The sequence below is a fragment of the Balaenoptera ricei genome, chromosome 10 (genome assembly GCF_028023285.1).
Source record: "Balaenoptera ricei isolate mBalRic1 chromosome 10, mBalRic1.hap2, whole genome shotgun sequence".
NCBI lineage: Eukaryota > Metazoa > Chordata > Mammalia > Artiodactyla > Balaenopteridae > Balaenoptera > Balaenoptera ricei.
Genome location: NC_082648.1, coordinates 80,972,786 through 80,985,378, shown reverse-complemented (window position 1 = coordinate 80,985,378; position 12,593 = coordinate 80,972,786). Strand labels below are relative to the sequence as shown.

Here is a 12,593-nt window from a genome sequence, read left to right as displayed (position 1 = left end):
ACGGCAGCAGGAAATGAGTAATCTAACAAATAGGGCTTCAATAATTACCAGAATATCCTATTCTCAGTGGCTAATAACCTCTTAGAAGACCTATGAAATAATACTAATGAGTCCAAATGCAAAGATCCCCAGTTACTGAAGAACTTCCTTTCCTTTTTTTTTTCCTTAGGTGATACAAACAAACTTTAACACTTCATGAAGCAGACAGTCTCCTTTTGAAGAACAGCCCAGAATTTCTAATCAAAATCAATCACTGCCCAAATCAGTAGCAAAACAAATTCGGATTCATCAATTTTCTCACTAATAAACCGGAGTCCTGAAAAGTGACAAAAAAGACGTGAAGTGAACACTCACCAACTTGTGAAGTAAGTCATCATTCTTACTGCACTGAACCAAAATCCAGCTTTTGATGGTTTCAGCCACTTTTAACAGGATGCCTCGCTGAAGATGAATGACATTGTAAAGGATTATTAAAGCACACCTCAATAGCAGAAAAACTTCAAATAAGTTACTTCTAATTAATCATAATTTTTATCAGAAAAAGGAAGAAAAAAGTCATCTAGGTTATATTATATATGCTTTGCCAGTGTGTTGCAGCCTCCTTATTAGATCCCCAGTTTACTCGCACATCAGAATCACCTGGAGGATTCAGTCAGAAACATACTCCTGGGCCCCCCAACTAAAGATTCAGATTCAGTGAGTTGGAATGAGACCTGTAAACCTACGTATCTTGGGTACACTGTATACTACCTATGTCCACATGACGATGGTATTGGGTATGTATTTCAAAATGAAAACCAAGTACTCCAAGTTCTCAAATATTAAGAGCATTTCATTCTACAATACTAAGGCAGAAAGATATTTTAATCAATTTTAGAAAAACTGTCTCATATTGAAATAAAAGTTTTATTATTGAATCAATCAAAAATTCAATTTACCTTAATAGCCCATTTCCTGAGCAGGCCAGTAAATGGAGTTTACAGTCACTGAGTGACTATTATATTCCAGGTACTGAAAAAGGGTCATGGGAACAAAGATGAATATACATAACTGCTGTTTTCAAGAACTTAGAAGAGACAGTACAAATAATTACAAACCAATGTAAAATCTGAAAAAGTGTGGGAAAAAGGAGGTCAAGAGGAGCTGACACTGGAGCTAAGCCCTAACAGATGAATAGGAATTTAATAACAATGGAGGGAAGAACACTCCAGGCAAGGGGAAAGGATGAATAAAGGAGAGAGCCATGGAAGTACATGCCATTGGGGATGGCGGCACAGTTTGGGACAGCTAAGACCCAAGGGAAGAATAATGAAGTTTAAAAGGTACACTGAGATAGGTTTTAAAAGACTGTGGTCTTAATAATAGTTTGGAATTTATCCTGTTGACTGTGAGGAGTCACCAAAGGTTTTTATGTAAGGAAGTGAAACAATAAAAATCAGCACTTTAGAAAAATAACTGGCAACAGTGCAGAGGCTGTACTAGCAGGGAATGAGTGTTGCCAAGAAGCATGATTAGAAGGATACACAACAGCCCAGCTAAATAATGATAAAGGCTTGAACTAGGGTAGCAAAAATGGCAATAAGGATTGGCTTTTAGAGACAAAGAAGTTGAGTCACTTAATGACCAAATCAATGTGGGAGTGATGGGAAATTGCAAGATAATTGAGAGGCTGGTAATTTGGGAATACAGAAAGAATATTTTGTTTCAGGAGTGCAGAGAAAAAAAAGTTGTTTTAGACATATTGAATCTGAGTTGCCTGGAGCACAGGCAAATGGAAAAGTCTAAGAAGTATCTGGAACTCAGTGAAAATGGAGAATAAACAAAAGTGGCCAATGAGGGTAAGAAAGTAGATGAGATAGCTCAGAGAAAACAGATCAAGCAAAGAGGACTGATGCTGAAACTTTGTGGGAGGAATGTTTAAGAATAATCACAGGAACAGAAACCAGAAAAAAAATATACAGAGAATGAATATTCATGAAAAGAATACCAGTACAGACTACTCAATAAGTACTCTAACAATCACATTTAAAAAAAAAGTTTGGGGCTTCCCTGGTGGCGCAGTGGTTGGGAATCTGCCTGCCAATGCAGGGGACACGGGTTCGAGCCCTGGTCTGGGAGGATCCCACATGCCGCGGAGCAGCTAGGCCTGTGAGCCACAACTACTGAGCCTGCGCGTCTGGAGCCTGTGCTCTGCAAAGGGAGAGGCCGCGACAGTGAGAGGCCCGTGCACCGCGATGAAGAGTGGCCCCAGCTCTCCGAAACTGGAGAAAGCCCTCGCACAGAAACGAAGACCCAACACAGCCAAAAATAAATTAAAAAAAAAAAAAAAAAAAGTTTAAAAAGGGTGATTAATGCTAATGACTGTTTCATCATGAACTCATACAGAAAATTTGCTTTCCAAAGAAAATAACTGCTACTTCATAGCTTGAACACAATTTGGGGGGCAATTCTAAAAATATATCCCCTAAGAAGGAATAACAACTCTTTCTAAAATTTAGCTGCCTCATATCTAGAAAAACTCCATCTTAGAAAGATATAGCTTGTACAGTTGAAATGTGTAACATGAAGACTAAATGAATTTTCTAGACGTGGTAATTTTGAAAAACACCCTCTGGCTATGCTTTTTACTGTTCCTCTATTTCTAAGAGGATGAAATTTTAAACTCTCATTTATTTATAAATTAATAACAACATTTCTATATATAAAAATACCTGTCATAAATGAAAATTAAATACTTACAAAACCCAAGTTTACACACACACACTCACACACACAAGAGGTCAATGTCCATCTCCTGCCCCAACACTATCCCTTGGCCCATTCTTTGTCTTCTGTTGCCAAGTAATCTCAAATTCAAATTTTAGTCTGTAAATAATCTTTTATTTTTATTATTTTTTAAAAAATATTTATTTATTTGGCCATGCCGGGTCTTAGCTGCGGCACTCAGGATCCCCACTGCAGCACGCAGGATCTTCAGTTGCGGCATGCGAACTCTTAGTTGCAGCATGTGATATCTAGTTCCCCAACCAGGGATTGAACCCGGGCCCCCTGCGTTGGGAGCACGAAGTCTTAGCCACTGGACCACCAGGGAAGTCCCAATAATCTTTTAGATATATCTTTAGATTTTGCTTTCAAAACTTTTCCCAGGAACATTCATATTTGAAAGGAGCAAGGAGAAGAAAGGGTTTAAGTACAGAGGACTCTTGCTCCCCTAACTCCCATCTTGTGAGTGTTAGTGGAAAAAAAACCCCATTTCTCTGGTGTTTACTCTGCTGTTGCAATTGGGCCCAGCTTGGTTACCTCACATTTTACAGTTTTTCTAAGAAGTACAGAAGGAAAGATCTTTTCCTTTCTATCACACAGAGTAAATGACTAATTGAAAACTTTAACATCCTCCTCCCAAAAGGAACTTGAATTATAATAAAACACTGATTAAACTAGAATGCTTAAGAAATGAGGTAATCTGGTTATATTTTCTTCTGTTAAATTAGAATTCCTTTTGTTAAAACTGAAATGTACTGGAATTTTTCTGATTTTAATAAATACAGCTAACAGAACATGAATCAATCTAGTAAATGTATTTTATAGAACATAATTATTGGTGGCTTCTTCTAGTATCTCAGCCTCATGATGTACATCAACTATGAAATATTCACTGTATAAAAATATATGAGGGGCTTCCCTGGTGGCGCAGTGGTTGAGAATCTGCCTGCTAATGCAGGGGACACGGGTTCGCGCCCTGGTCTGGGAAGATCCCACATGCCACGGAGCAACTAGACCCGTGAGCCACAACTACTGAGCCTGCGCGTCTGGAGCCTGTGCTCCGCAACAAGAGAGGCCACGATAGTGAGAGGCCCGCGCACCGCGATGAAGAGTGGCCCCCGCTTGCCGCAACTAGAGAAAGCCCTAGCACAGAAACGAAGACCCAACATAGCAGTCAAGCAATCAATCAATCAATAAATTAAAACTTAAAAAAAAAAAAAAAGTATATGATACTGCAGATATAAAGGGCACCAGAAATTGAGGTAAATACACCCACTCCATCATATATCCTTGAAACTGTTTATTAAGTATTAATATGCTTTCTTATAATTTGCATTCTCTTTAAAAAAGTTTTTGTTTTGTCTGCACTTGCTATCCCACTATTTTTTTCTTTTTTTTGAAATTAGTTATCTATTTTATACATATTAGTGTATATATGTGAATCCCAATCTCCCTCAAAGAAAAAAATTCTAGTTACTATAGGAATCCTATAGTTGGGTTCTCATTAAGGTTTTAGTTTATTTTTCTGGTTCCTTCCAGATAACTTCAATGTTTAAATATGTAATATATTTTAATCTTCAATCATATTAATTTTAATTCATTATACAAACTACCCATGAGATAGTCCAAAACAGCAAGGATTCATGTTTATGTAAACAGACACGTACTACTGATGAAATAAAAATTAAAGTCTTACCAGTGCAAGGGAGAACATGGAGGTGCCAACAAGGTGTTTTCTTGTTTTTGTTTTTTGCAAGGATAAGGGTAAAGGCAGTTTAAATAATCAGTAAAGAACAAAAGATTGAGTCAAAGAGAATGAGTATGCCTTCTTACTTTTGGCAGGGCTCTTGCAGGAGGCTTTTGTTGTCCCTCTGTCACTGTGCATTTTTCTGGTTTTGGTGACAGAGAGGAACATACTTCAAAGTCTGTGTGTCCCAGATCCTGTAAGTACTGGTAAAGTGGAGAATTCTGAAAGAGACATAAAGTAAATTTCAAGATCATTACTACAGTTGACCCTTTTAACAATAAGGGTTTGAACTGTGGGGTTCCACTTTGATGAAGATTTTAAAAAATAAATACATATTATAGCACTACACAATGGAGGGTTGGTTGAAGCCCAGGAAGAGGAACTGAGAACAGAGAGGGCTGACTGTGAAGTTATACGCGGGTGGGTGCCTCTAACTCCCCTATGTTTCAAAGGTCAACTGTATTTCAGAAGTTTTAGAGGCCAAATTCAACATTATGACAAGTATGCCCAAATTCTTTAAGGCTTCTTCTATAAAGAATTGAATTATCTGTCACAATGCCACGTAACATTAAAAAAAAAAAAAAATCAACAAACAATTCAACAGAGTAACCCAAAAAAGGAAAAGCTAAATAAAACACAGACTTTTTTTTTTGAGTGAGTACCAGCAAGAAAAAATGAATTTAGGAATATAAGTAGATTTGTTAAGCAATTTCTTTGTCCACATTTTTGTAGTATTAGAATAGATTGCTTCATAATAGCTAATCCTGGCTAAAGATAGCTCCGAAAAGGACCTACAGTGAAAAAGTTATTACTTGAAGCCAAGAAGAATTAATCAATGATCATACTATATCAATTATAAATTTATCATACCATCATATTAATTCATTCAAGCACAAATGAGTATTATGTATCATATGCCAGCACTGTAAACAAACTTAAAACTCCAAGAAAGTTGGAGTTGCCTAAAATATGCCTACATACAAGCATATAGCAAATAAGAGAGGTAGGTTTGTGCAGGTTAAGAATACAAACTCTGGAGCCAGACTGCGGAGTCAAGTCCCAATTCTCCCTCTTACTAGCTTGGTAACCCATGGCAATTTATAATCCTTCTCTGCTTCGGCTGTCTCATCTAAAAACAGGAATAATAACTAATACCTAACTCATAGGGTTCTTACGAGGACTAAATAAATATAAAGCATTTAGAACAGTCCTTGGCACATAGTAAGCATTCAATTTATACCTCAACTTTACATAAGCTATGTGGAAAGAGCACAGGTTTTGGAACAGACCAAAAAAAAAAAAAAAAGAACATCAAACAGAAACATCATCATCACTATTGAATGAAAATCCATGGGACAACTCTTTCTAGATAAGTGGCAAGCTTTAATTTTAACTTTTAGTCTTCTCTAAAGCACAAAGTTGGTAAATGTTTAAAATAAATCTTGATTCCATTCAACAAGATTTTTAATACTTAAAAAAGACATGTCAGATACTAGAGATACAATAACAACCACCACCAAAACAACAGCCACTCAGATGACATAGTGCTATGTGGCAAAACCTCAACTAAGCATTTTACATGCATCGTCTCAGTTAAGGTTTACAACAAACTAAATTACCATCGTCATTACTACTGTTATTCCCATTTCATAGATGAGGAAAGATTCACTCAGCTAGAGAAAGCAGGATAGGTCTGACTCCAAAGCCAGTGCTCTGAAATATTGTGCTATATTACCTAAAATTACAAATAGTCCCTCCTGTGTTTAGAGAGGAAGACACCAAAGAAGCTTACTTATAGTTTAGTACAGAGACATGAAGCAAATTAATAATTACAGGAATGTATTGGTTGCTATGGAAACAGGAGGTAGCTAAATTAGACCAACGCTTTTAGGGAATGTATCTTTGAGTTTGGAAAAATGAGGAAGAGTGGAAATTTGCTGGACTGGTAGCAATTCACTGGATATTAATTTGAGGGAACAGGAAGATGAGTCAGATGCCTTCCTTTTAAGCTATGTTTAATTTCTCTTTTGAGAAAAATATGCAAAAATTTTAAAAATATGGAGGAAGAATTTACTGTTTTATCACTGTTATCAGACTTAAAATCTCTGGTGGCACAAATGGTTAATCTTTTTATCACCCATAATGTATCTTCAAATATTGCCTTGAGTTACTCAATCTGTATTTTCAAACTGAACTGTGAACCCCACCCTGCTCTGCCCCCAGAGTGGCAAAAGAACAAGAACGCTAGCTCTTTGGGCTGACCTTTGGAAAAGTTTACATACTTTAGAAAAAAACCCAAAACTTGTTTTTAAGGCAGTAGAACCCTTTCTTCAAATGAACTCCCATGGGGAAGAACAATAAATAAGATGGATCAAAGTGGAGTTACTCTAATTCAAGGGTCATCAAACTTCTTCTGTAAAAGGCCAGATAGTAAATATTTTAGGCTTTGCAGGCCATATGGTCTCTGTTGCAACTCATCAAGTCCGTTGCAGTAGTGTGAAAGCAGCCACAGACAATATATAGACCAATGAATGTGGTTATGTTCCAGTAAAACCTTATTTATGGAAATACCAAACTTTATAATTTTCATGCATCACAAAATATCATTCTTTTGGTATCTTCCCCAACCATTAAAAAAATGTAAAACACCATTCTTTGTTCACCAGCCATATAAAAAAGGCACAGCGGGAGTACAAATTGGCCCAACAGCCTTAGTCTGTTGACTCCCAACTCAATTAAGATCATGAGGTACACTCTTGCCTGCTAATTGTTCTCTGGGAGGAGGCCTAAGGGGCTGGGGACGGGGCCAAACCTCTTTTTATTCAAACCGTAATGTCCTTCCTTACAGCACACTTAGCTGATGTTAAGTCAGCACTGACCACAATATTCCTTCCTTTTCCAGCTTATGTCACAGCTCACAAAATAACAAAATGGAGTATCTGTAACACAGATTTTTAAGAAGTGATTACACAGAAGAGATACAATGAATACTTTGTTCTCCCTTTTTGTTTCACATTAACTAAGAGCATACACACTCAGTTTGGATCACCATAGTCTGGAACACCTGTTATTTCATATTTCACAAAACAGCAGCATTAATTGTTTACCTTGTGTACTACTGATAATGTCCAACGGTGTCTTTTTAAAAAAAAAATTTATTTATTTATTTATTTATTTTTGGCTGTGTTGGGTCTTCGTTGCTGTGCGCCGGTTTTCTCTAGTTGCAGCGAGCAGGGGTTACTCTTTGTTGTGATCCGCGGGCTTCTCATTGTCGTGGCGTCTCTTGTTGCAGAGCACGGGCTCTAGGCGCACAGGCTTCAGTAGTTGTGGCTCACGGGCTCTAGAGCACAGGCTCAGTAGTTGTGGTGCACGGGCTTAGTTGCTCCGCAGCATGTGGGATCTTCCCAGGCCAGGGTTCGAACCTGTGTCCCCTGCATTGGCAGGCGGATTCTTAACCACTGCGCCACCAGGGAAGCCCCAACAGTGTCTTTTGATACGGTAATTCTACCAGTAACTTATTCCGACTTTTCTCCAAACAAAACTTCTCAATAACTTTTTGGCTGGTTCATAAGCTTCTGGTCAAAGGTGTGACATACATACCCATTTGTGCTACGCAACTATGAATGATGCCTTAGCAGTTCTGGTTTCTTCCTCATCTTTAGTGATAGAATTCATCACTTTCAGCCTAGAAAGCACTGTTTCACAGTTCTGGAAAATTCTGGCTTGCCAAGGCCATCATTGTACTTTGTTTCATGGCTTTATGTAACTAAGTTTTTGGCAAAATTTCAGAATAGAGACAACGGATGAAGGTACTGCAGGTCCAATAAAATGTTAATTCCAGTCATCATCGTATTTCATGTCTGCACTCTTCTCTTTTTGGCTGTTAATGCAAATCATATCACTTTCTAACACATATAAACTCAGACTATACGAACACTAAAGCTCTACTGACTATGTTTATGATAGTATTCTGAGTTGTAGCATTTATTTTACTGTTTTATTTCCACTTTTACGACTCAATCACCTCTGAGGCAAAAGAAAATTTAACCAATGATGGGACTTCCCTGGTGGCGCAGAGGTTAAGAGGGGACACAGGTTTGAGCCCTGGTCCGGGAAGATCCCACATGCCGCAAAGCAACTAAGGCCGTGCGCCACAACTACTGAGCCTGTGCTCTGGAGCCCGCGAGCCACAACTACTGAGCCCGTGTGCCACAACTACTGAAGCCCGCGCGCGCCTAGAGCCCGTGCTCCGCAACAAAGAGAAGCCACTGCAATGAGAAGCCTGCACACCGCAACGAAGAGTAGCCCCCGCTCGCCGCAACTAGAGAAAGCCCGCACGCAGCAACAAAGACCCAACGCAGCCCAAAATTAATTAAAAAAATTTAACCAATGATAACACACAAATGAAAAACAAACATCCTTTGGTTAACAAACTGAACATTAGCCAAGAAGAACTGACCAAGATAGATCTTGTAGCACAACAGCAATTTTTAAGAATGCAAAGAGATTTTTAGTAAAGTTATTTTATATTAATTTAAAAAATGTCTGGCAGATAAAATTATCTTTTTCTCTGAAACTGCCAAATAACCTGTGCACTATTTGAAAGATCTCAGATAACCAAATCATGACCAGTGGTTCTCAAATTGTTTTGGTCTCAAGACCCCTTTATGATCTTAAAAATTACTGAAGCTCCCAAAGAGCTTTTGTTTATGTGGCTGTCTAACAATATTTACCATATTGGAAATTGAAACTAAAAAATTGAAACATTTATTAACTTACTTAAAATAACAATAAACCCATTATAAATTTATGTAAACAACATAATTTTAATGAAAATTTTTTTTCCACAATGAAAGAAATGTATTAAGAGTGGATTGTTTTATATTTTTGCACATCTCTTGAAGTCTACCTTAACAGGAGGTAGCTGGATTCTTATATACACTTCTGTATTGAATCAGTTGTAATTTTTTATTTTGGATTAAGTATATAAAGAAAATCAGAGCTTAAACAGATATGTAGTTGGAAATGGAGGAGTATTTTAAGTCTTTTCTGATAATTGTGTTATCAAAGAATAGCCATACCAAACTTGACAAGTGATAATTTTGAAAAGGTTAATTTTAACAGGCAATATGAAACCATATTGATTTAGCTTTTCATACTCTGTACATGCATGACAGAATGAGAAAGAGGCAAATAATGTCTTTGTATAATACCTGATCATCCAATATAAAATACTTTTTCTTTTACAGCAAGGTGAGGCTCCCTATTGCAACAGCCTTAACCACTATATTTGGAGGTTTGCAGCTATTAGGCTTAAAAACAAACACACAGAAATTTCTATGATTCATATAATGAGTATTATTATAGGTTGATCCAGCTTCAGAACGGGACTTTTTTTTTTTTGTGGAGGGTAAGGCAGAGTAGGTGGTGATAGGTAATTTTCTCTGTTATAACTTTTTCCTTGGTTCAAGCGAAACAGAACCACAAATGTTTCAGTTAAGTTGTTTTCTTGAAGAGAAATTATTAGCACTGGACTCAAACTGTAATTCTGTAGTATTGGAGAATGTTACTGCTGCCAAAAGAAATATGAGAAATCCCAGACACAGCATGTGGGAGCTTCTCCTCAGGAAATCCTTGTGGTTCACTATTCCTGTAAATTTTAGCTGACAGAAAACACACATCACAGCACCAGAAAGAATTTTGCTAAGTGAAAAAATGCCAACAGTCCTTGGTTGTGCTAAGATTGCTCTGATGACTGAAATATATTTTTGTAAGAAAAATAAACAAAAATAGACAGGAAACCCCAGTATTTTTGCTGAACAAGCACTGCAATAAAATGACTCTTTAAGTCCCAGACTACCTGCACTTCATGCTCCCTCCAAGATATCAGATCCCACACTAATGGATATATAAAGTTTGAATGCATTTTAATGCATTGTTTATTTTCTGCATGATTTATGGTGCATTCTACATAAGTACCAGTACCATTATTGCTGGTTTGCATTTAGAAAGGAAGATTAGGGCTTCCCTGGTGGCGCAGTGGTTGAGAGTCTGCCTGCCGGTGCAGGGGACACGGGTTCGAGCCCTGGTCTGGGAGGATCCCACGTGCCGCGGAGCGGCTGGGCCCGTGAGCCACAATTGCTGAGCCTGCGCGTCTGGAGCCTGTGCTCCGCAACAGGAGAGGCCGCGATGGTGAGAGGCCCGCGCACCGCGATGAAGAGTGGCCCCCACTTGCCACAACTGTGGCAAGAAAGCCCTCGCACAGAAACTAAGACCCAACACAGCCATAAATAAATAAATAAATAAAATTAAAAAAAAAAAAAAAAGAAAGGAAGATTAACTAGTGCCGAAATGGAGGTGATGAGTAAAATGCTTTTATTATTAGGTTTGCTCTCCTAAACCGCTTTAAACCCTTACGGATAGAACAAGTTGTAATCCTTCAGGTTCTAGCCCAGAAAGGGAAGAGTAGGCCAAACCTGGCAGAATTAGACAACTCATAATAATAAATACTAATTAAATATCCTCCATGTAGCAGGTAATATGTAGGCACATGGGAGAAAACAAAACAGGTGAGGTCTTTGCTAAAAAAGTTTCATCCCATGACACTTCTGATAAAACCGTGGTACACTGGGCTTTCAACAGTACCAAGGAAAATGCTGAGTAGTCTGATACTTTCCAACTAAGTTGCTAGTTTCAGGAAAACCCTCTCTTGGTCTTAGCTTCCTTAAGTACAAAATAAGAATGCTACGAAGTTCTTAAACTTTTCAGGTAGTAAAACAAAACTCACGACGTTCTTTGGGAAACAAGATAAAAAAGTGGTATGTTAAAATATAGAATTTTGTGCTAACTAGAATGCCATTTTATCCTATGTAATCGGCCAAGTCCACAATGTGGAAATTCTACAGATCAAATTATGCAGTTTCTTCAACAAATAAATGATATAATAAAGGTGGAGGTGGAGAAAACTGCTAACGACTAAAGGGACGTATCACCCAAATGTGATAGATGGACTTTGTTAGGATCCTGGTTTGAACAGTTGTAAGAAGACATTTTTGAGATACTTGAGGCAATCCAAACACAGATTAGGTATTAGATGATATTAGGGAATTATTATTAATTTTTTTAGATAATTGTATTGGAGTTAGCATCAAAAAAAAGAGAGAGATTACTTATCTGTTGGAGATGCATACTGAATTTTACAGGTGAAATTAAGTAATGTCTGGAATTTGCTCTAAAATACTCCAAGAAAAAAGATGCGGGTGGGAGGGGAACAGAAGAGACAGTTTGGCAAAATGTTAACAGCTCCTCAAGCTGAAGCTGGGTGATGGGCACATGCAACTTTCACTGTATTACTCTTTTTATGTATAATTTTAAATTCTATTATAAAAGTTTTGAAAAGTCAGATGCTAGGTTTTCCCAGAGTCTAGTATAAAAGATTTAAGAAAATACTATGGCAAAAAAATGTAAAATTGAAAAAATTCAAGTTATTATTTTAATCTGGGAAAAAGATAAGTTTATTAAACTTTAGAATAGAACACTCAAGTCTTTACAAACTTCCATATAACGGTAGTGGTACTTTTAGTATCTACTGAAAGAGAACATGACAAAAAGCGAACATTAATTTAGTAACATCTTTAAATGAACTTGTCAGTTAATCACACAAGCATCAAATAGTATAATATGTGTACATGGTATTTTATTTATTTACTAAAAAAATTTAGATAACACTGGGCAAATGTTTGGATTTGCAAACTTCCTGCAAAAATTCAGGCCACTCAGTACTTCCACCTAAAACAACAAATGTCAAAAGTACTCTCCAGCAACAAGATCTCCAGTTACCAGTCTTACTGGAGGTAGAAATAAATGGCTAATTACATATCGGTGTCAATTATTCATATTTACTTTTCAAAAATTAATGTGAAGCTTGTGGAACAAGCAATTCTCAATTATGTGATTTTTGAAGCCATGTTTAGACAGTGAAAAACAAAACCCCAGTATATTCCTATGGAGCAGTAGTTCTCAAAGTAGACTTTGCCCCCATTCCCCAACTCCGACATTTGGCAATGTCTGAAGATGTTTTTGG

At 37.3% G+C, this 12,593-nt stretch overlaps 1 protein-coding gene across 9 annotated transcripts in view; it reads right to left on the bottom strand.

Moving 5' to 3' along the window:
* Positions 1–12,593, bottom strand: part of VEZT (vezatin, adherens junctions transmembrane protein) — a 73,280-nt gene that overhangs the window by 33,330 nt on the left and 27,357 nt on the right. For 7 of the 9 annotated variants that reach the window (XM_059936686.1, XM_059936688.1, XM_059936687.1 and 4 more), the window contains 2 exons: positions 4,597–4,731; positions 355–441 (listed from right to left, as the gene is read on the bottom strand). In XM_059936686.1, the coding sequence (XP_059792669.1) occupies positions 355–441; positions 4,597–4,731 (222 nt within the window). Of the gene's footprint in view, positions 1–354; positions 442–4,459; positions 4,570–4,596; positions 4,732–12,593 lie in introns of those variants that run through there. The other 2 variants (XM_059936695.1, XM_059936691.1) reach the window with 2 other exon arrangements.